The sequence below is a fragment of the Hypanus sabinus genome, chromosome X1 (assembly GCF_030144855.1).
Source record: "Hypanus sabinus isolate sHypSab1 chromosome X1, sHypSab1.hap1, whole genome shotgun sequence".
NCBI lineage: Eukaryota > Metazoa > Chordata > Chondrichthyes > Myliobatiformes > Dasyatidae > Hypanus > Hypanus sabinus.
In genome coordinates this window covers 40036011-40060419 of record NC_082738.1, presented here as the reverse complement: position 1 = coordinate 40060419, position 24409 = coordinate 40036011, and the positions used below count along the sequence as shown (strand labels likewise).

At 42.3% G+C, this 24409-nt stretch overlaps 1 protein-coding gene across 6 annotated transcripts in view; it reads right to left on the bottom strand.

Moving 5' to 3' along the window:
- Positions 1-24409, bottom strand: part of LOC132384860 (thyroid hormone receptor alpha) — a 459686-nt gene that overhangs the window by 147854 nt on the left and 287423 nt on the right. For all 6 annotated transcript variants that reach the window (XM_059956458.1, XM_059956454.1, XM_059956450.1 and 3 more), the window contains one exon: positions 23829-24046. In XM_059956458.1, the coding sequence (XP_059812441.1) occupies positions 23829-23881 (53 nt within the window). In that variant the 5' untranslated portion in view covers positions 23882-24046. The remainder of the gene's footprint in view (positions 1-23828; positions 24047-24409) is intronic.

Sequence of the window (24409 nt, the reverse complement as noted above, 5' to 3'; positions counted from 1 at the left end):
ACCAGCCTTCCTTTTTACTGTCTAGTTCTAATGAAAAATCATTAATATGCCACATTAACTATTTTTCCTCTTTTCACAGATACTACCCAAACTGCTGACTATTTTCATTATTCTCTTTTATCACAGATTTTTAGCAACTGTAGTGTTTTGTACTTCCCATTTCCAGCAATTTTTGTTCTCTTCCACCTCCTTCTCCTCAGAGAAATCAGCTGTAATAAACAATCAATTTAGCATTGTCATCACTTGTGTCATTCAGTCTCTCTTAGTCTCCATCTTGTGACAGATTCTCTCTTTGCTCTCTCCCCCATGATGTCTTCTGTGCAACCGAACATATTTCTGGTTCAAGTAGAAGTTTAATAACCTGAAGCATTAACTCTGTTTCTCTCTTTACTTACCTGACCTGCTGATTTGCAACAATGTTTGTTTTTGTGTCATGCGTTTTGCAGGCTCAGGTTTTCCAAGACTCGTCACTGAGGCTGGAGCCTCCGGAGTCATAATTGCCAGTGTCAACCAAATGACGTTGTCCTCTACAATTGTTACCGCCAGCCAACACAGTGCACCAACAATCATGCAGTAGAGCCCAATTAACATGTAATTATTCTATATATCCTCACAATCTGATCACAGAAATACTGTACTGTATTACAATTGCTTTGTGGTCTGCTGCTGGAGGTGAAATTCGTTTCTGCATGGCTCCATCGAATGATGATTCACACATCTGCTGGTGCAGCTGGAGACACTTTCCTCCGTGAGCCTGGCAGGACTCCATTGGCAGACAAGACCTCCAACTGGAATGCATCTTACTGACCAGGATTTCCATGAACCTAGAAGTTGTCTTTCTCCATCTCTCTCCCCACCCCCAGCAGCCTTTTTAGTGTAAGGTACTGTGGGGCTGCACAGTAGCATAGTGGTTAGCATAATGTTTTACAGCACCAGCGACCCAGGTTTGATTCCTGCTGCTGTCCGTAAGGAACTTGTACCTTCTTTTGTGACTGTGTCACAAGATTACCTCCCCCATTCCAAAGATGTACGGGTAGGATTAGGGTTAGTGAATTGTGGGCAGGCTATGTTGGTGCCAGAAGCACGGTGACACTTGTGGGCTCTCCCCAGCACTGACCTTGCTGATTTGATTTGTTGCAATCAATGTATTTTACTGTATGTTTCAATGCACATGTGACAAATAAAGCCAATCTCTAATCTCTAAACTCTCTTTCCCCCAAGGCAGCTGCTATGTGACTGCCTTAAGGTGTGTGACTTTAAGGCTGATATGCCTCTCAATTTGCTGTACAGCAAGAGGTAGGAAACATTGTTAATTGAATCTGGATCCTTTAGGAAGTGCACTAGTCTTGTTTCAGAGCATCCTTAAGGCTGCACTGTCCAAATGCATTGGAATAACCTAACCTGTTCCAGACTTCACTTGGCCAAATTCAAGATTTTTCTGGCGGGCAATAAAAAGAATGACAGTTCAGCCCACTGATAAAAGGTCCAATCCAATTCTTAGATATAAAAAGGCAGACCATCTCAGAAATGTGAATAACTTCACAGAAGAGCTGGAAACACAAAGGATGATGCTGAAATCTGGAGCAACAGCCAAACGCTGGAGGGACTCAGCAGGACAGATGGAGGGAAATGTAGTGTCAACATTTTGTGTCGGGACTCTTCCTGCAGCTTTTTGCGTGCTCAGCATGGAAGGTGTGTGTGGTAAACTATGTATACCTGTCTGGACACGCCCCTCTGCTGAGGAGACCCCTGTATAAAGGCGATAGGGGCACTGCTCCTCCCTCAGTCTTTGAGATGTAGTGCTCCTTTTTTGATATTAATAAAAGCCTATCGTTCTCTTCCAGTCTCCGAGAGTTATTGATGGTGCATCAGTCTGTTATATTTTAATGCCCGATACACAGTAAATATACAGTACAAATAACCACTGGGCATCACAATGGATGTATTGCAAGCAAGTAGGATGGATTTCGTTGTTTCCTCAGTTCAGACAAGTCAAAAAATTGAGGGTTATTGTCCTGTTGATGAGCATCTTGATATAGTTTACTTCATTTTATGTTTGTTAAAAGTCAACAAATTGACTAAACAGCCACCTGGTACCAATTTCTACTCTATCCAACAAGCTCAAAGTAAGATGTGAGGAACCATATTCATAATTAAAAGTATCCAGGATGAAAAATAAACTAGACAACCTGTATGAAACACTTGAGCATGCCAGAAGAATAAAATGCCTGGAGCATTCTCAGGAAAAGAATTAATTTCAAATGGAACAAGTCTGAAAATAGTAACGAAATACAAGCAGAGAGGATACTTGAGACAGTCAGAAAAGAAAGCATCAAGAGTTCAGAGGTAGTGAGAGACACATTTTGCTATTCATTTCAGGCTCCATACAAGTTTCCACTGTACTATACAATTCGCAGGAGTCTTGTAATACAAATTGTTCCCTGTTAGTTGATAAGTGTGATTGTCCTTGGCCACTCCAATGTCTGCACTTGTTAAATTAGCTTTCCTTTTGAAGATATAAACTATTATCTTTAATAACAGGAATACATCCCATTTACATAGCATCTTAACTAAAACAATCCCTCTCCAAGGTGACTTGGAGACGCATTGGAAAAGGACGAGACCATGATTTGAAAACAAAGTTTGAATCTTAAAATCGGGACATTGGTTAAACATGAGCAAATGGCAGCTAGTAGTCTATCTGCATTTTCCCTGTAGCTATTACATTTTATTCTGCATCCCTTTATTGTTTTGCCTTGTACTACCCCAATGCACTGTGTAATACCTTGATCTGTATCAGTTTGATTTGATGTTGAGGTGTACAAGATGTTTAAGAGGCATAAATCGAAAAGACAGCCAGAGACATTTTCCAGGGTGGAAATGGCTAATGAAAAGGGACATAACTTTAAGGTTTTGGGAGGAAAGTATGGGAGGGTGTCAGAGATCGGCTTTTTTTTTTACAGAGATTGGCAGATGTATGGATTGCACTGTCAGGGGTGGTGGTAGAGACAGATACATTAGGGTCATTTAAAATAATCTTAGAAAGGCACATGGACAAAGAAAAAAAAATAGAAGGCTGTGTGGGAAGGAAAGGTTAGGTAGAACTTGGAATAGGTTAAAGCTTCAGCTCAACATTGTGGCCCAAACAGTTTGTATTGTGTTCTTTGTTCAATTAACAGTATGCAAGACCAGCTTTTCACTGTACCTTGAAATTAAACCAATTCCAATCCCAATTCATGGGTGTAGTGAATAGATGGAGCTTAGTGCAAAATGGGGCTGAGGCAGCCAGGTCAGGTTGACGGAGGGTAAAATGAGAAAGGCTGATTAGGGGAACACAGAAAGCAACAAAGCTGTGTAATGAGGGATAAATAATGCCCAAGACACAAGCAGACACAGATCCTTTCTCACAGGCAAAAGAATTAAAAACATAAACGGGTTATTACAGACACGAAGCACAGATAATGTAAAATTCTATGAGCATTAAACATGTCAGTTTTGATTATGTAGAGCAGATTAATGCTGAATTTACAGATGAGTGGGGAAGATGAGGGTGGGAAACAAATTAAGGAGAGTTAAAGATAATTCACTAATTATTATTTACTTATGGTTGTGAAGAGAAATGTCCAGCTGCTTTTACAACTCATACAAATAACTTACAAAAATGTCATCAGCTCACCAACCCAAGTGTATGCATTAATATGCAGACAGAAGTGGACTCTGCCCAATACATCAAGGGTTCTTAGTAAGAAAGCAGCACTGGCTGCAGTATCACTCCGGCACCTATAACAAAGTTGTTTTCTCATTTTTCCAGTTCTGATGAAGTCTTTGACTGAATCTTTAGTTCTGTTTCTCATTCCACAGGCACTGCTTGGCCTTCTGAGTTAATTCAGTTTTAACTTCAAAAGCACTTCATTGCCTGTGGCAAGCTCTGGATCACTCTGAAGAAATTGAGTAAGAAAAGAAAGCTACATAAATTGAGACATTTCCAAGCTTTTGTACCGGAAGAAAAGTGTGACGCGCAAGTCTAAATGTGAAGGCGCACAACACGTGCTACACTGCCCTTGACTGAGTTGTGAGTCCTGTTTACTTGACTTTGCAGATTGTCTGAGTGAATTGACCTCAGCAGAAATGTGTTTCCTCTCCATCCTCTCATCAGCAACGACTCTACAATTAGCACCATTTCAACATTCAGGTTCCTGGGCATCGTTATTTTGCAAAACCTCATTGGGAGATCCATATCTCCTTCAATTAAAAGAAGGCTTGGCAGAGGATGTACTTCTTGCGGCAGTTGGTAAAATTCCATCCTCCCCAGCACATACTGGTGCAATTCTACACTGCCGCCATACAGAGCATCAGCCATTACTGTCTGGTTTGGTGCGGCATCCTCTCACAGTATGTGAAAACGACAGTGACCTGTCTGGACAGCAGTCTGCCATCACTGCAGAACTTACATGTGAGCAGAACAAATTATTGTGGGCACTACCCACCCAGTGAACTGCCTTTTCCAAAAGCTCCCTTCTGGAAAGTGCTATCGGGCTATTAAAGCAAAAACATAATGCCATCTTATAAGTTTCTTCCCTCAGGCAGTTAATCTGATCAACCATTCCAGTCAGCCCCCACCCCCCTCTGCCTATTGCCCAGTCATTGCACTGCACTGAAAACTCTTTAATCCACTTTTTATAATTCTGTTTACATTATAAATACATGATGGTATTTATGTATTTATGAACATTTATTCCACATCCATACTTTAACCTCTAACTTTATTTTTAATATAATACTTTATTCTTTGTAAATGTTGAATGTTGTTCTTGTTGCATGTCATGCCAGCACACCACAGCAAATTCCTAATGCATGTAAATGTATATGGCAAATAAAGCTGATCTTTGATCCTTGATCTCAGACATGGCAGTATTTGGTTTGTTTGCTGCCTGGCTTCCTGGATCTAATTGCAATGATATATTGGCTGTTGGAACATGGTTGTGTATGGTTTTTGCGTAAAGGCAAAGTTCAGTGTGGTTAATTCCTAATTCCCACCCCGACAGGCTAATATCCTATTGACTAAACAGAAATGTGAAGAGTATGGTGAGATAGGGATCAGATAGTCCTAAACCACTAATCTGGCTACAGTGAACACATTCAGGAAGGAGGGAGAAAGCTGAGCTGAACAAAAATCCATTGAGATTTCAAAGAACATGATTTGTGGCAGCTGACCATGGAATACAGAACTTATCCCACAACCGTATTAACCAAGTAACAAAATACTTAGAGGATTAAACTGTGGTCACATTATCATGGAATCATTCTCCTATCCCATGGCCACTTGCCAAATATGCTGTTGACTGCACAGCCATATTCCACCAAACAGCAAAGCTACTCACATGATAACCCAGCAAACTCAGCCTCTCAGTAGTTTGTTGGTGAGCCTCTGGTACCTGACTCAAGGAGCCATTCTTCACATGCAAGTCTAGTCAATCAACTTCCCGACCAACCAACTAGTTGACCATAGATTGGCTTCACTGCTTAGCTCAATACTGTCCTTATTCACAGAAGTACTCTTCACAAAAATGGTAACATCAGCCCTGGCACATTTCCTCCCTCTCCCCACACCAGGAATGCCCAGTCTGTTGAAGTCTTTCCAGCTGTAAGGTATCTGAACAGTTGAGTGAACCAAGGTTAAATACCAACATGGTCTAGTTGGGCTAAACTGCCCATATCTGTTCTCTAACTGCATTGCACTTCTATGCAACCTTACCACAATATCACTGGTGAAACATCGGATGATGAATTTATCTTTTTGTTCGTTGTTTCTGTGCAGGAAGTTAAAATGAGACACAATGTTGATAGGCAAAGATAGAACCAGGCTTCAGACTTCACTTCATCTCCTCCCCAATAATCCTACATTGTGCCTCACTGAATGGCAATGTTTCCACTTGCGTATTTTTCCATCAAGGTAATGTTTGCCTCACAGTTCTGTAAGTCTGCCTTCCGTGTACTTTGCCCATTTTTTCCTTTCACTTGATCCTCCCACAGAGCCCAAGCAGCCTTTGCTAAACCTTTTCTGCTCCTGCACACAAGATTACCCTCTACAAACACCTTAATGAATATTGTAAATAAATCAATCAAAGATGTACAAATTTCAGAAACCTGCCATTGTTGATCTTGGACGGGTATCCTAACCATCTGATCCCCAAGGCAATAAATCCTTATGAAACTTAGTGCCTGATTGTGGCCAACTGTAAATGTACAGCTTTATTTCCAATAAATAATCAAGGGCTTTGACATATTAAACTTGCGCCGTTTGTCAATTAGCAATGACTTTCTGCATTCAAATATCCACAGTGAGCATCTGCTGGTTAATCAGATTGTATCAAACTTCAGCCAGCAACTGCTGAGCTCATTTTTACATGGAAAACAGAACAGGCAATGTGCTTCATTCAGCTGATGTGTGTAATTAGCTCTAAATGATCCCATTGGGCACGGGATGCCCTTCAATGATACAAGAAAGGCACAATGTTGTTCATTTTAAACCTGCATGAGCAAGTATGAAATTTAAAGTTGCTATCAATACACAGAGGATCCTTCAGCCACTGAAGGAGAAGCTCATTTCAGTAGGATTCTAAACTCTGATGAAGGCCACATCCAAATAATAATCTAATTATTTGGTTGAAGATTGCTAAATCTCCAGGATTCTCCATGATACCCGAGGTCATTAATATAGGATGCGGGCAGGAAAATCATAAAAAGGGAGTTATTTTCTATGTCCTATATTTAAGGGCACCAAATATTTGCAGATGGGAGAGAACTTAGCTATTTAGCTGACAGTTTTTCCAATTAGGTCCCAACTGATTGTTGGAAGATGGCTTGTCACAGAATGGATGTATTAGGCAGCCAATGGGCAGGGCAAATGGCGGCTGGATCCTCTCTATTTATTATTGGACACTACGTCAACTGTGACTGGCTGGATTGAGCATTTTCTAATGTTCCTGCTTCTGTTTTCCAGCATCCACAAATTTTCTTTTAAATAAAAGCTGACAAGATGAATTTTAACTTCACGAGAGTTTGCAAAGACAGTTTTCCAATGGGTCTTGTTGCCATTCATTTTCTGGCTAAAGTATTGATACCATTGGCTGCCAACCTGAGGCAAGTCATCTGCTGCGCATGATGTACTGGGTCCGGATTACAACGTTTCGGTGGGCTGATGGGTGTCGAGGAACCAACAGCATCTTTGAGACCTGGAGGTTTGCCACTGCACAACCAAAATCGGAAAGGAACCTGATCTTCTATAGAGTTGCTTTATTCTGGTGTTAAAACCTCAGAGCTTCACACCCTGAGCTGAGTTAGAGATGTGGGTACAATTGATGGCCTACAACTCCACTGAGTATGCCTTCAATTAGTGCTCGCCAAAATGGACACCAAGTTCTTAGTCCATTATCTCAAAGGTTACAATTCCTCAAGAGTTCATCTGCTTAAAGTTTCTGCTCCCACCAATGTTTCAGATAGTGAGCTCTGGACCACCACTACTCATTGATTGATTTTATTTCCCCTCAACTCTCACTAGTCTGACCAATAAACTACAGTAGAACTTAGAACATTGCAGCATAGGAATGGGCTTTTGGCACGTTATCTGTGCCAAAGAAGATGCCAAATTAAATTTTGTTTGCCTGCAAGTGATCCCTATCCCACTATTCCCTACATAATTATGTGCCTATCTAAAAGTCTCGTAAACACTCTTACCGTGCCTGTATTGTAAACTTCCCTGAGATCCTCTTCCAGGTGCATACTTCTCTGTGTAAAAAATCTGCCTTGCACATCTCCTTTGAACTTTCTCCTCTTATCTTAAAATACATCTCCTATGTGTCTGACATTCCTACCCCGGGGACAAGATTCTATCTACCCTGTCCAGGCCTCTCATCATTTTATAAAATTCCATCATGTCTCCCCTCAACCTTCAATGCTCCAGAGAAGTTACTAGTGGAGTGCCGCAGGGATCGGTGCTGCATCCATTGTGGTTTGTCATCTACATCAATGATAGGGAAGATAATGTGGTAAACTGGATCGGCAAATTTGTGGGTGGCACTGGGATTAGGAATGTAGTGGACAGTGAGGACAACTATCAAAGCTTGCAGCAGGAATTGGATTAGCTAGAAAAATATGCTGAAAAATGGCAGATGGAAGTCAATGCTCTCAAGTGTAAGGTGTTGCAGTTTGGGAGGACAGACCAGGGCAGGCTTTACACTATGGGTGGTAGGGCACTGAGGAGTGCAGTAGAGCAGAGAGATCTGGGAATACAGATCCATAACCTATTGAAAGTGGTGGCACAGGTAGATAGGGCCGTAAAAAGAGCTTTAGGCACACTGGCCTTCATAAATCAGAGTACTAAGTACAGGAGTTAGGATGTTATGTTGCTGAGGGCCAATTTGGAGAAATGTGTGCCGTTCTGGTCACCTACCTAGAGGAAAGATATCAATAAGATTGAAAGAGTGCAGAGAAAATTTATAAGGATATTGCCAGGACTTGAGCACGTGAGTTATAGGAAAAGTTTGAATATGTTAGGACTTTATTCCCTGGAGTGTAGGAGAATGAGAGGATATTTGATAGATAGATATATACAAAATTATGAGGGGTAAAGATAGGGTAAATGCAAGCAGGCTTTTTACACTGAGGTTGGATGAGACTAAAACTAGAGATCATAGGTTAAAGGTGAAGGGTGAAATGTTTAAGGGGAACATAAGGGGGAATTTCTTCACTCAGAGGGCGTGGGACGTGCTGCCAGTGGAAGTGGTGGATGCAGGTTTGATTTCAATATTTAAGCAAAGTTTGGATAAGTACATGGTTGGGTGTGGTATAGAGGACTATGGTCTGGGTGTGGGCCGATAGGACTAGGCAAATAATTGTTCAGTATAGACTAGGTGGGCCAAAGGCCCTGTTTCTCTCCAATAGTGCTCTATGACGCTATGACTCTATAGGCTTGTCCAACCTTTCCTCATGGCTCATACTCTCTAATGTAATGGGGTGACCAGAATTGCGCAGAATATTCCAAGTGTGAGCTAACCAAAATTTTATATAGTTTTTCAAATCTATGGCTCCTCCCTCCCAGTCACTGCTAAGGACATTGGTCATTCCTGTTCATTCTTTCCACGACCCTCATCATTTTAAACCACTGTCCAATTTTTGCCAGAAATGAACACTTAAACATGCATCCATATTTATGAAAGCTGAATATCATTTGCATATTGATAAGTTAGTATCTGATTACCATTCATAACTTAAGATTGATCAGACACGACTGAAATTCACACAATCACAAAATGTCATGCTAAGAAAAACAATAAATCAGTGTGTGTTTCCCAGCATGGATCAGAATTAATATGAGAGGATTAAGACCATGGTGTTTGCATAACTTAGAGGCACTCTGATTTTATTTATCAACGGTGTAAATCCCTGCTCAGTCCTTTGTCTGGGAATAGTTTCTCCAGTGCATCTCATGTGAGTGATGGGATGCCAAGTTGCCAACCAGTGATTCTCCCAAAGTGATCTGCTGCCATTTATCAAAGCATTCAGCGTAACTGCCAAGATTAATAGCAGGACTCTTAGCTTATGTGGAGGAACAGAGGGGTCTTGGAGTCTGCATCCGTAGATCCCTCAGTGTTGCTGTGCGTTGATAGGGTAGTTAAGAATGCATTTGGTGTTTTGGCCTTCAATAGTCAGTGGATTGAGATCAAAAGCCACAAGGAATTTTTCAGCTCTATAAAACCCTGGTTAGACTGCACCTGTGTTCAGTTCTGGTGATTTCATTATAGGAAGGATGTGGGAGCTTTTATTTTTTTTTGTTTCTATTATCCATGTGCCTATCTAAGAGTTTCTTAAATGTCTCTGATGTATCTGCCTCTACCCCTGCACTTGGCAGGGTGTTCCGTGTACCTGCCACCCTCTGTGTAAAGAACTTAACTCTGATGTCCCCTAGATTTTTCTCCAATCACTTTAAAATTATGCCTCCTTGTATTTTTAAGAATACTATAAATAGTTCTGAGCATGGCCAGCATCTTGGGAGTGATAATAAAGAAAACATTGCTCTCCAAGCTGCGGTAGTGAGCTTGTTTAATTAATCACATACATCAAAGGCTTGCAGGATGCAATTTACACAAGCTATTCTCTTTGCGGGTGGTGGGGTGGAGATACATCTCTACCAAAGGAGGTGTAAGGCACTTCTTCCCTCTGCTAGTCTACAGGTCACCCTTGGGCAAGGAGTTACACCTGCTTACACCCCCCTCCCTAATGGTCAGGGCCATGTGAAGCCACAGGAGCAGCTGGTGAGTGGTTATATGAGCAGCCGGTGCATCACACGTCCCAGTTATGCAACCACTGATACCAGGCAGATAATCTCTGAAGAGTATTGATAATGGCTGGGGTCACCATCTTGTAGAGACACTGCCCAGAAGGAGGTAATGGCAAACTACCTCTGGAGAAAAATTTGCGAAGAGCAATCATGATCATGTAAAGACCACCTGCGTCATATGACATAGCACATAATGATGACTCTCTTTGATGTAGAGCATGCTATAGCATGGTTTGAAGGAGGCCGGGTAGGTTAACTCTGGACTATATTTCATTTACTTAACCTTTTGGAATCTAGGCATCTTGAGCAAGGTGGGTATTAACTGCTTATCTCTGATTCTGAAGGTAGTGGTGAGCTGCTACCTTCATCTGTTATAACCTTCCAAAATTTGCTTATCTATTCACTTATTTATGGATGCACCACAGTAATGGGTCTTGCCAGCCCAACGAGCCTATACTGCCCAATTACACCCATGTGACCAATTGATCTACTAACCCATATGACTTCGGAATGTGCGAAGAAACGTTAGCACAAACAGGAAACCCACATGGTCATGTGGAGAACTTACAAACTCCTGACAGAGAGCAGTGGGTCGCTGTTGCTGTAATAACGTTTCACTAACGTTTCGTGCTATCCACCCTCTCCATTTATCGGCCTTTACATAATGTCAGAACACAGTACAGCAGAGTACAATACCACAGGTAGCGTATTCCATGCACTCACCACTCTCTGTGTAAAAAAAAATCACCTTTGACATTCCCCTCTATATTTTCCTCCATTCACCTTTAAATTATGCTCTCTCATACTAGCTATTTCTGCCCTGGAAAAAGGGGAAAATGGTGCTTGCTGTCCATTCTATCAATGCCTTTTATCATTCACTTCTCATCCTCCTTCACTCTAAAGAGCAAAGTCCTAGCTCACTCAACCTTTCCCCACAAAACTCTCTAATCCAGGCAGCATCCTTGTAAATCTCCCTACACTCTCTCTTATCCTTCCTATAAAGAGGTGACCAGAACAAAAGTGGGGGAGGGGAAGGAGGACAGCTAGAAAGTGATCGGTGATTAGTGGGAAAAGAACCTGTTAGGCGAGGAGAGTGCACCAGAAGCAGGTGATAGGCAGGTGAGAAGAGGCAAGAGGCCAGAGTGGGGAATAGAAGAAGGGAGCAGGAGGGAATTTTTTTTGACCTGAAGTAGAAATGGATATGCATGCCATCAGGTTGGAGGCTACCCAGACGGATTGCCTCATCTTGATATGTTGAAACAGAAATGGGAATCAGAATAAAAATGCTTGATCACTGGAAGTTCCACTTCCAGTGGACGGAGCAGAGGTGCTAATGAAGTGGTCCCCCAATTTACGATGGGTCTCACCTATGTAGAGGAGGCCGCATCGGAAGCACCAGACACAATAGATGACCCCAGCAGATATGCAGCTGAAGTGTTGCTTCACCTGGAAGGAATGTTTGGGGACACGAATGGAGGTGAGAGAGGAGGTGAATGGGTAGGTGTTGCAGTTTGGCCACTTGCAGGGATAAGTGCTGGGAGGGAGATTAGTGGGGAGGGACAAATGGATAAGGGAATTATGGAGGGGTGATCCCTGCAGAAAGCGGTGGGGGGGGGGTAGGTAAAGATGTGTTTGGTGGTAGATTTCTTTGGAGATGGCAGACATCGCAGAGAAGGATATGTTGGATGCAGAGTCTCATGAGGTTGTAGGTAAGGACAAGAGGAACTCCATCACTGTTAAGGTGGTGGGAAAATGGGGTGAGAGTGGATGTTTGGAAATGGAGGAGATTTGGGTGAGGGCAACATCAATGATGGAGGAAGGGAAACCCATTCTTTAAACAATGGGGACATCTCTGGGAAAGCCATGTCCTAGGAACAGATGTGGCAGAGACAAAGGAACTGAGAAAAGGGAATAGCATTTTTATAGGAGACAGGGTGGGAAGAGGTATACTCAAGGTAGCCATGCAAATTGCTAGGTTTATAAAAGGTATTGGTAGACAGTTTGTCTCCAGAGATGGAGATGGAGAGATTGCGAAAGGGGAGTGAGGTGTCAAAAGTAGACAAAGCGAATTTAAGGGCAGGGTGGAAGTTGGAGGCAAGTTGATGAAATTGACAAACTCAGCAAGGACGTACGAAGCAGCACCAATGCAGTAGCCAAGGAAGAGTTGAGGAGCATTACCAGGGAAGGCTTGGAACACAGACTGTTCTACGTAGGCAACAAAACGTTAAGCATAGCTGGGTCCCATGTGGGTGCCATCGGCTATACCTCTAGTCTTGAGAAAGTGGGAAGAGCTGATGGAGAAGTTGTTCAGGGATTATGTTACCTTTGCAACAGTGCAGCCTGTAGGAGATCGTTGTATACAAATTTACCACTGTCCTACATACATCAAACTAGTGATTAAGAATATACTTCTTGGAGTACTTATGAATGTCTCTGTATAAATGTAAACAAAAAGAAAGTTATGAGTTTTTATAGAGTCTTTTGAAACACTCAAGTGCTTTATAGCTGATAAAGATTTCTTGAGGTGTAGCGGTTAGGGTCAGTAGACCATAAGACTATAAGACCTGGGAGCAGAATTACACCATTCGGACCATCGAGTCTGCTCCACCATTCCATATATATTAATCCCTTCAATCCCACTGTCCTGCCTTCACCCTGTAACCTTTGACACCCTTACTAATCCAGAATCTATCAACCTCTACTTTAAATAAACCCAATGACTCGGCCCCTCCACAGCTGTCCACGCAATGAATTCCACAGATTCACTGCCCTCAGTTTAAAGAAATTCCTCCTCACCTCTGTTCTAAAGGGATGTCCTTATAATCTGAGGCTGTGCCATCTGGTCCAGACTCACCCACTATAGGAAACATCCTCTCCATATCCACTTCATCTAGGGTGAAAATGGACTTTTTTTTTTAACCTTTTTCTTCCAACTGATAGAGATCTTTAATAAATGGACCAAATGCATTTCAATACATTACACATCTTAAGCCATCACCTGAAGTTAAAATTATCCACTAGAACCTTTAAACATTTAAAATATTTTATATACCTCTTGACTTATGACTTACGTAACCTCATCCATCTCACACAAAAGAGTGATTTGTGCAGAAATTACTCAACTGATTTTTTATTAATTCAACTAATTCAAATAATTATTATTTTGACCTTCAATGTTGTAAATATATATTTTAAGCTGTCCACTGCAAATAGATAACAAAATCACTATGTTAACAGACTTCCAAGTCTGCACAGGCAGGCTCCTCCCAGCTAACAGGAGTCTCCTGCCACTTGTTTCCAACTCATCACCTGCAGCCTATTTAAACCCAGCTTTCATCCACAATCCTTGTTACTCATACAAACTGGTCAGCTTCAACCAGTTGCTCCTTGCCCTCAATTACCCTGCTGCCTTGTTGAGTTAAATATCTGTTTTCTCTTGTTTTGTAAGCCCTCGTGGCTTGTTATTTTGCAGTTCATTGTTAAAGTTATCACTCACCACTAAATCATCTCCACTGCTCTGTGCTTGGATCTAGCCTCTTCTACATTTCCTGACACAGACTATGCACTTATATTATGAACAGCTTTAGGATTAGATGATTCTGCACCAAAAACTTGTTCTAAGTGGATGAACCTGGCTTGGATGATGTTCAGATTAAAATAAATACAGCAGTGAGTTGATGAGGGTGCATTCTATTCAAAACAGCTGGATCCCTCAAAATTAAACAGCAAGGCTTTCATGAGAACAGAAGTGTCAACTAAATGCAAAATGCTGAAATGTCAGAGAATATTAAAGCTGTGCTCCTCCAGCCCCAAACTCAACTTTTTGGTTGACAGATGTCCCTCAAACATTTTTAACACCATTTTTAACACCATTTTCAGGTAATAACATTGTTTTCTGTTTACAGTTTCTGATTTAGCTTCCAATTAGAAATGAGTGTATACATTATTTCCTTCATATTGGGAGCTCAGTAGGCTGTTTAGCATGAATTGGTGTTAGCCACTGTTAATTCTTGAACAAATTATCTGAAAACATTGCTGTTTGTGGGACCGTGTTGTACAAAAATTGGATGCCATATTCATTCACATAAAAACTTTAAGCAAAGCATTTCTGAAGTTTTGAAATGCGTTAGGCATCCAGGGCATCCAAGCTTCCACTTCATTTTTTTCTCTCTTAACACAAAATGCATCATAGTAATTTTTCAGAGCTACTTTAATGCACGTCCCAAACTACTGTGCTGAAGGGCCAGATAGGTATGGACAAAAGAATGCCATTATTTGCAAGTGTCACTTGCGGGCAGCTCTCAGCACATCCTTGGGTTATGTTGGTTGTTAAAACAAACAACACATTTCACTGTATGTTTTGAAGTACATGTGATAAATACACTCAGTAGCCACTTTATTAGGTACTGTATCTCCTGAACCTAATTATGTGGCCTCTGAGTGGTCTTCTGTTGCTCTAGCCCATTGAACCTTCTAGCAGATGTGAGAGATGCTCTTCTGCACAAAACTGTTGCAACATGTGTTTATTTGAGTTACTATCACCTTTCTGTCAGCTTGAACCAGTCTGGCTATTCTCCTCTGGCCTCTCTCTTCGCTTACAGAACGCCTGTTCATTGGATTTTTTTTTGTTTCTTGCACCATTCTCTGTGAACTCTAGAGATTGTTATGTGTGAAAATTCCAGGAGATCATCAGTTTCTGGGATACTCAAACCACCCCATCTGGCACCAACAATCATTCTACAGTCAATCACTTCAATCACATTTCTTCCACATTATGGTGTTTGTTCTGAACAACAACTGAACCTCTTGACCATATCTGCATGCTTTTATGCATTGAGTTGCTGCCACTTGATTGGCTGATTCAATGTACGTATTAACGAGCAGGTTACAGGCATACCTACAGGCCACTGAGTGTACATTAATCGGAAACTGAAGTGTCCTCTGTGTTATGTATTGCCCTGACTTGTAAGTATATTGATACTCTTTCATTCTCACTGGGTCTGAGTTCTGAAACTCAAACAAAATGGGAGACACAAGAGACTGCAGATGCTGAAATCTGGAGCATGACAAGATGTTGGAGGAACTTAGCAGGTCAACATCTGTGGAGGGAAATGGATAGATGATGTTTTTGGGTCAAGACCCTTCATCTTTACCAAAAAGACCAATATGGTTCAAGAAGGTAGGCAGCTATCATCTTCTTGTGCAACAAAGGGATGTAAAAATGCTGTCTTTGGAAGGAATAATTTTCAAAAATAAGCCTAGTTCAGATAATCTGTAGGAAATATTAATACGCAGCAGCCTCTCTGGACTCTGGATTGGGGATTGCCAAATGCTATGTGGATTTTCTAGTGTAGTCTGTTTTGTCATATGATTTTGTGATATCATTCTGGAGGAATGTTGTCTCATTTTTTAACTGCACTGCATTTGTGGTTTCTAAATGACAATAAACTGAATCTGAATCTGAATTAAGTGGAAGTTCAGAGACATTCCTTATTTGTAAAGCATAACTTTGTACTGAATAAATCCATTTCACTGCCTAGCAGCCCAACAGTTGCTTCTGGCATCTGATTCCCTAACTTTCCAATGTAAGATTAGTGCTTTCTAGAGATCTTTGATAGGTAAGCAGCCAAAAAGAAGTTCCTTTCCTTATCCGTTCTGGGTTGTTGCTGGTGACTGGTGGTGTTCCACAGGGGTCTGTGTTTGGACCACTTCTTTTTACGTTATATGTCAATGATTTGGATGATGTAATTGATGTCTTTGTGACCATGTTTGCAAATGATACAAGATAGTTAGAGCAAAAGGTAGTGTTGAGGAAATAGAGAGGCTACAGAAATAGTTAGACAGATTAGCAGAATGGGCAAAGAAGTGGCAGATGGAATACAGTGGTGGGAAGTGTATGGCCATGCACTGTGGTAGAAGAAACAAAAGTGTAGGCTATTTACTAAATGCTGAGAACATTGAAAAGTCAGAGGTGTAAAGGGACCTGGGAGTGCTGTGCAGGATTTCCTAAAGGTTAATTTACAGGTTGAGCCTGTGGTGAGGAAGACAAATGCAATGTTAGCATTCATTTCAAGAGGACTAGCATATGAAAGCAAGGATGTAATGTTGAGACTTTATAAAGCATTGGTGAGGCCTCACTTGGAGTATTGTGAGCAGTTTTGGGCTCCCTATTGAATAAAGGACGTGCTGACATTGGAGAGGGTTCAAAGGAGATTCATGAAACTGATACCAAAAAAGCCTTGATAGAGTGGCTATGGAAAGGATGTTTCATATGATGGAAGAGTCTAAGACCAGAGGACACAGCCTCAGAAGAGAGGGGCATCTTTCTAGAATGGAGATGAGGAGAAATTTCTTTAGCCAGAAAGTGATGAATCTGTGAAATTCATTGTCACAGGTGACTGTGGAGGCCAAGTCATTGGGTATATTTAAAGCAGAGGTTGATAGGTTCATACAGGGATATGAGGAGAAGGCAGGAGATCGGGGCTAAGAGGGTAAATGGATCAGCCATAATGAAATGGCGGAGAAGACTCAATGGACCAAATGGCCTAATTCTGCTCCTATATCTTATGGTCTTTTACCTCTTCCCATCCTGCCTCCTGTAAAAATACGATTCCCTTTTCTCAGTTCCTTCATCTCCACCACATCTGTTCCCAGGATGAGGCTTCCCTTTCCAGGACTTCAGAGATAGACAGATAGATAGAGAGATACTTTATTGATCCCAAAGGAAATTACAGTGTCACAGTAGCATTACAAGGGCACAGTTATACTAATATTAGAAGAGAAGTAAGAAAGAATAAATAACAGTCTAACGGGGGGGGGGGTGTCATCACTTCCCCGGCTACAGGTTGACTCATTACAGAGCCTAATGGCTGAGGGAAAGAATGACCTCATATGTCTCTGTTCAGCCAAGGTGGCAAGCAGAGGGTGAGAAACATTGTCCAGAATTGCCAGGATGTTCTGGACCACCCTTTGTTCTACTTCAGCCTCAGTGTGTCCAGTTTGACTCCTATAACAGAGACAGTCTTTCTAATCAGTTTATTGAGCCTGTTGGCTTCACCCATGTTGATGCCATTGCCCCAGCACACCACAACATAAAAGGTTATCCTGGCAACAACAGACTGGTAGAACATGTGAAGGAGAGGCCTGCACACTCCAAAGGACCTCAGACTCCTCAGGAAGTAGAGGTGACTCTGGCCCTTCTTGTACACAGCCTCTGTGTTGGTGCTCCACTCAAGTCTGTTGTTCAGGTGCCCCCCCCCCCCCACCCCAGGTACTTGTAGGTCCACACCATATCCATGTCCTCACCACCAATAGTAACAGGGAGCAGTGCAGGCTTGGTCTTCCTAAAGTCCATCACCATCTCCTTTGTCTTACTGATGTTGAGCTGCAGATGATTCAGCTTGCACCATGTGACAAAGTCCTCCACCAGGCCCTGTATTCATCCTCCCATCTTCCCTTTGTACACCCAACTATTGCTGAGTTATCAGAGAATTTCTGCAGATGACATGACTCAGTGTTGTATCTGAAGTCTGAGGTATACAGGGTAAACAGGAAGGGAGCCAATACAGTCCCCTGTGGGGCCCCAGTGCTGCCTATAGCCATGTCTGACACACAGCTCTGAAGCCGCACAAACTGTGGTCTGCCAGTCAGGTAGTTCATTATCCAGGATACAATGGAAATGCCAACCTGCGTTGAACGGAGCTTCTCCCCCAGCAATGAGGTCTGTGTGGTATTGAAGGCACTTGAGAAATCAAAAAGCACAAACCTCACAGTGCTGCCCTGCTTATCCAAATGGGAGTCGGCTCTGCTCAGCAGGTAGATGACAGCATCGTCAACTCCAATGTGCTCCAGGTAGGCAAACTGCAGGGGATCGAGGGCTGATCTGACCAGGGGTCGGAGATGAGCCAGGACCAACCTCTCTAGGGTCTTCATGATGAGTGAGGTCAGGGCCACTGGACGGAAGTCACTCAAGACTTTCAGTTGGCCCGTTTTGGATAATGGGACCACACATGATGTTTTCCACACAGTCAGGACCCTTTCCAGGCTGAGACTCAGATTGAAAATGTGCTGGAGAACTCCACACAACTGCTCAGCACACTCCTTCAGGACCCCAGGGTTCCCACCATACAGTCCCAATGCTTTGCTGTGTCTGTTTCCCCAGAGCCCTTCTCACCTGCTCAGTCGTGAAGAATAGATGTCCCCTTCTTCAAAGAATGGGGTTTCCCTTTCTCCATCATTGATGATACCCTCACCTGCATCTCCTCCATTTCCCGAAAATCCACACTCAGCCCATCTTCCCACTGCCTTAACAGTGGTAGAGTTTCTCTTATCCTTATCTACCACTCCATCAAACTCTGCATCCAACACATTATCCTCCGCAACTTCCACCATCTCCAAAGGGATCCAACCACTAAACACATCTTTACCTCCCTCCCTCTCTCCACTTTCTGCAAGGATTTCTCTCTCTGTGATTCCTTTGATCATTTATCCCTCCCCACTAATCTCCCTCCTTGCACTCATCCCTGTAAATGGCCCAAGTGCTACACATGCCCATTCACCTCCATTCAGGGCCTCAAACAGTCCTTCCAGGTGAAGCAACAGTTCACCTGCGAATCTGCTGGGGTCGTCTACTGTGTCCAGTGCTCCCGATTTGTCCTCCACTATATTGGTGAGGCCCATTGTAAATTGGGAGAAGCATTTCGTTGAGCACCTCCACTTTATCCGCCAAAAGTATAACTTCCAGATGGTGAAACATTTTAATTTTGATTCCCATTCCTGTTCTAACATGTCAGTCCATGGCCTCCTCTTGTGCCAAGAAGAGGTGACCCTCAGGGTGGAGGAGCAACACCTTATATTCCATCTAGATAGCCTCCAACCTGATGGCATGAATATCAATTTCTCCTTCTGGTAAAAAAAATACTCTCCCCTCCCCTCTTTTTCTATTCCCCATTCTGGCCTCTTACCTCTTCTCACCTGCCTATCACCTCCCCCTGGGTCCCCTCCTCCTCCCACTTCGCTTACGGTCCACCCTCCTCTCCTATCAGATGCCTTCCTCTCCAGCCCTTGACCTTTTCCACACACCTGGCTTCACCTATCACCTTCCACTGAGCCTCCTTCCCCTCCCCCCACCTTTTTATTCTGATGTCTTCTTCCTTCCTTCTCAGTCCCGATGAAGGGTCTTGGCCTGAAAAGTTGACTGTTTATTAATTTTCATAGATGCTGCCTAACCTGCTGAGTTCCTCCAGCATTGTGTGTGTGTTGCTTTGGATTTTCAGCATCTGCTGACTGTTTTGTGTTTGTGAATGGGAGCTTGCGTAGTTCGCTCATAATTATAATTGGAGTGAAGCAGTAAAATTTGGCCTCATCAATCAAAGGACAGCAAGCTGATTAAAGCTACACAGCTTTCCAGTTTATCTGATGTTTATGGCTTTTTTTCAATGGAAGACAGGCAGATATTTGAATGAGTTAATCCAGAAATAGGGGACGGAATACATCAAACGAGTGGTCTAAATCTGCAGTATTGCGAGGGTGGATTGCTTGTGAACTAAAGCAATATAAACATTTTGATTTGTTTTACGCTATGGAATCAGACTGCTTAATATTTTATTTTGTGCTTTTTTATTTTAGAGATAAAGTACAGAATAGGCCCTTCCAGCCCTTTGAGCTGCATTGCCCAGCAACCCTTGACAACCCTGATTTAGTCTGAACCTGATCACGAGACAACTTACAATGACCAATTAACCTACATGGTATGTCTTTGGATCCTCTAGCAAGAAACAGGAGCACCCAGGGAAAACCCATGTATTTATTCCATGGGGTGGACGTACAGAGATGCCTTACAGAGGACGGCGGGATTGAACTCCAAACTCCGACGCCCTGAACTGTAATAGTGTTGCGCTAACTGCAACACCTCCATGGCGCCCCCGTATTTTCATACTTAATATATTCAGTGTTTTATTTGAGGTCTGAAATTCTGTAGCAAGGGAACAAGATCAAGACCAGCCTTTTACCTCCATGGCGCCCCCGTATTTTCATACTTAATATATTCAGTGTTTTATTTGAGGTCTGAAATTCTGTAGCAAGGGAACAAGATCAAGACCAGCCTTTTAAGTATGAGTTCTGTTCGTAATGAGAAAGCAGAAGAGAAATCCTGCAGCATAACTTAAGTCGATCATGCAGAAACACACAGAAAATAACATTTCCTCATTATAACCCATTGCTGACATGTAGCTGTTTCAATATGAAATATTTTATGGACCACTACGTAACTGTATCACATTCATCCAAGAGTGAAGAAAAGCAAGGATGTAATGCTGAGGCTTTACAGGGCATAGGTCAGACTGCACCTGGAATATTGTGAGCAGTTTTGGGCCCCTTATTGAAGGATATGCTGGCATTGGAGAGGATCCAGAGGGGGTTCACAACAATGATCCTGGGAATGAATAGGTTAATGTACGAGGAGCGTTTGATGGTTCTGAGCCTGTACTCACTGGAGTTTAGAAGAATGAGGGCTGGGGGGTATCTTATTGAAACCTATCGAATATTGAAAGACTGAGACACAATGTACGTGGAGAGGATGTTTCCTGTAGTGGGGGAGCGTAGGACCCAAGGGCACAGCCTCAGAATAGAATGATGTTCCTTTACAACAGAAATGAGAAGGAATTTCTTTAGCCAGAGGGTGGTCATTGTTATAGATGGCTATGGAGGACAAGTTGTTGGGTATATTAAAGTGGAGGTTGATAGGTTCTTTATTAGTGAGGGTGGCAAATGTTATGAGGAGAAGGCAGGAGAATGGGGTCGAGAGAGATAATAAGTCAGCCATGATGAAATGACAGAGCAGCCTCAATGAGCGGAATGGCCTAATTCTGCTCCTGTGTCTTAAGGTCTTATGAATACCTACCTACATGTGTCTGACTTAAGCATTTCAGTGACTAGCATTCTTGTCACTTGAAGAATAACATTCAAGAAGAACAAGTTGGTGTCCTGGCATCATTTGCACTGCTAATGACAAACCATGACTCTCAGCTCAGCATGCACATCAGATACTGGACTTGGGGAATCAGAGGTCACAGCCCTAATCTCTGAGAAAGCAAATGATTTGGCAGTAATAAAAAATGTTACAAGCATTGGTTTATCAAAATATAATAAGCTGGAGCAGGTATCTTCACATACTCAAACTAATCAGGACTCTCATCCTTTGGTCTCAACTCCCCTCCCCCAGCGAAATGTCACTGATTTCAAGTAAAATGCTGAACAGTTTCTTAAAACTGTCATTGTCCAGCTTGATTACATTGTTACAAAATATAAAATTTTAAATTATTGTTCTTTTGCCAATTTCACGGTCAGATGCATTGCTATATTTTAAACTCTGTTAAATCCACTGCAATTCAGCCTGATCATCCATTAAAGTTCCTGAAGTGAATTGTGTTTATAATGCATTTTGAAATGGATAATAAATATAATCTGGACAACTTCAAGGCAGGTATACAAAAAGACTGATTTCTCCAACTTCAGGTAATTTCTCCCCCCCCCTTTCTATTTCCATTCCCCATTCTGGTTCCCCTCACACCCTTCTTCTCCTCACTTGCCCATCACTTCCCTCTTGTGCCTCTCCTCCTCCCCTTTCTCCCATTGTCCACTCTCCTCTCCTATCAGATTCTTTCTTCTTCAGCACTTTATTTTTCCCCTATCACCCTCCCAGCTTCTTTCTTCACACCCCCGCCCTACCCACCCACTTCCCCCCTTGCCTAATTTCACCTATTACCTGCCAGCTTGTATTCCTGCCCCTCCCCTCAGCTTCTTATTTTAGCTTCTTCCATCTTGCTTTCTCATCCTGATAAAGTGTCTCGCCCCAAAACATCAACTGTTTATTCCCCTCCACAGATGCTGCCTGACCTGCTGAGTTCCCCCGGCATTTTGTGTGTGTTGATCAAGGTTTTCAGCATCTGCGGTATCACTTGTGTTTATTAAGGTATACAAAAATGCACAGAAAATAACACCTCCTAGCTAGTGTCTTGCTGATATACAGCTAGCTCAGTATATATGAACAAATATAAGACTGATACTGAATAAACCTGCACTATATCAAATGGGATTAAATAAAATGGATTCAATGAACAATTTGATGTTTAAAAAATATGACATGATTCACAGTACATCTGGCCATGCTAAATCATGCCAAAGAAATCTAAGGTTCTGTGTTATCGATGTGAAGTTATACAAGCGGGACTTTTGTGCAAAAATATATAGCAGAATTTGCATTAAGATGATCAATTAAGGTGTTAGCTTGTTAAATTCCCCAACATAATGTTTAAGGATCATAGGATGCTACAATGGTAATATGGATTCAGTCTCAGCAAGTCTACATCAGTGTTTGACATAATTCCACAGTGTCCTCAGACTTTTTGCATTTAACATGCCATGGTGAATGGAACAAAGCAGCAGTATTGAAACTCAGTGGTTCCCTGCCTCAGGGTACCTTCCAACACCAGGCATCACAATAGCCTCCTGTCAAATGGATACTTGTGATTTTTGAAGTTCAAGATTCAAGATTGTTTAATGTTATTTTCTGTACACAAGTGGAAAGGAGAATTAAATAATTGCAGCTCCAGAGCCGATGAAAAGATCCACAAAAAGAAACAGATAAAAAACACAATAAATACGTAAGATAGTTTATATATATAGATTGATTGTATGTCCATAAAGTGACACTAGGCGCAGGGGTGTCTGTACATAAGGTGACTGACAGGAAATGATAAAGTAGTGGTGGTTAGGGGTGTGTCAGTGGGTGGAAGTGTTGATCAGCCTTACTGCTTGGGGGAAGTAACTGTTTTTTGAGTCTGGTGGTCCTAGTGTGGATGCTACGTAGCCTCCTCCCTGATGGGAGTGGGACAAAGTCCATGACCAGGGTGGGTGGGATCCTTCATGGTATTGCTAGTCTTTTCCTGGCACTTTTCAGTATGCACAGTACTGTATTTCTCAACGTGGACTGAACAGTGATTTTGTAAAATTGGTGGGAGCAAAGAATGTTGAGAATGGTGAGGGCTGTGAGAGAGGTGTGGTACAGGTGGCAGAGAAGGAGTGCCAGGGGTGTGGCGTGGAGCGGGAGTAGACACTCCCAGCCCTGATACACCAGGCACGGTAATTTTATTCCAAACAATTGGTTTATTGATCATTACAGAATGTCCCTCTGGTGCTTCCCACTCCCCACCCCTCTCCCTTCCCCTTTTTCCAACCAAAAAAGGGGGTATGGGAAGGGGACTTCAGAGGCACACCTCAAAAGCATGGCGAGGTGTGGATTCCTGATGTATAGAAAGGCTTATATGGACACAAAACTGGAATCTGAATTTAGGAATCTTGTTCCCTCGATTCTGACCATCCTCCTCCCACTCTTGCCTCTTTGAGAACCTCTTAAAGCTGATATATTAATCCAATGTGCTGTCATAGGGAGGGGTGATTTGTTAATTCATCCCAAATGCAGATCTCTTACCTTCCCACATCCTCCTTTTGCAGAGTTGGGAGGTTGCTAGATTTGTGTTCCATTCAGGGCTGTTCCATTCACTGTCACTTATGAGCAGGAGTGTGTCCACAGCCAGGATGCTGCATGCATTCTTCTTGCTTTCGGAAACGACCCTTGTCTTAGTCTTGTAGATGAATCCAATTCACAGGTCTTAACAGAGCCCAGACAGAGTGATGCATAGAGAAGTCCTTCAAAGATATAAATGCGAATATTACCTAAAACAGTTTATTCCATTTGTACAGATCCCCATTTGCTGCTTTGCATACCCTGATTACTTTATATACCCCTGTTCCTTTGCAGTAAATACTCTCCTCAGTGGTGGTGTCTTGTATAAATTCATGTCAACAAACTTCACTTGTGACAGAGTACTGAATAGCCACACAGCGGAAATAATCCAATGTATTTTGCTTTGATCCATGTAAGTCATGTGTACTCCCCATAGTCGCGCAAAGAAAACATATTTTAAGGTTATGATGTTACAGAAAGACCAAATTGAAATGCGCCATGTATTGCTGTGCTGAGATTTGTATAAGAAAAGGCTTTATTCAACA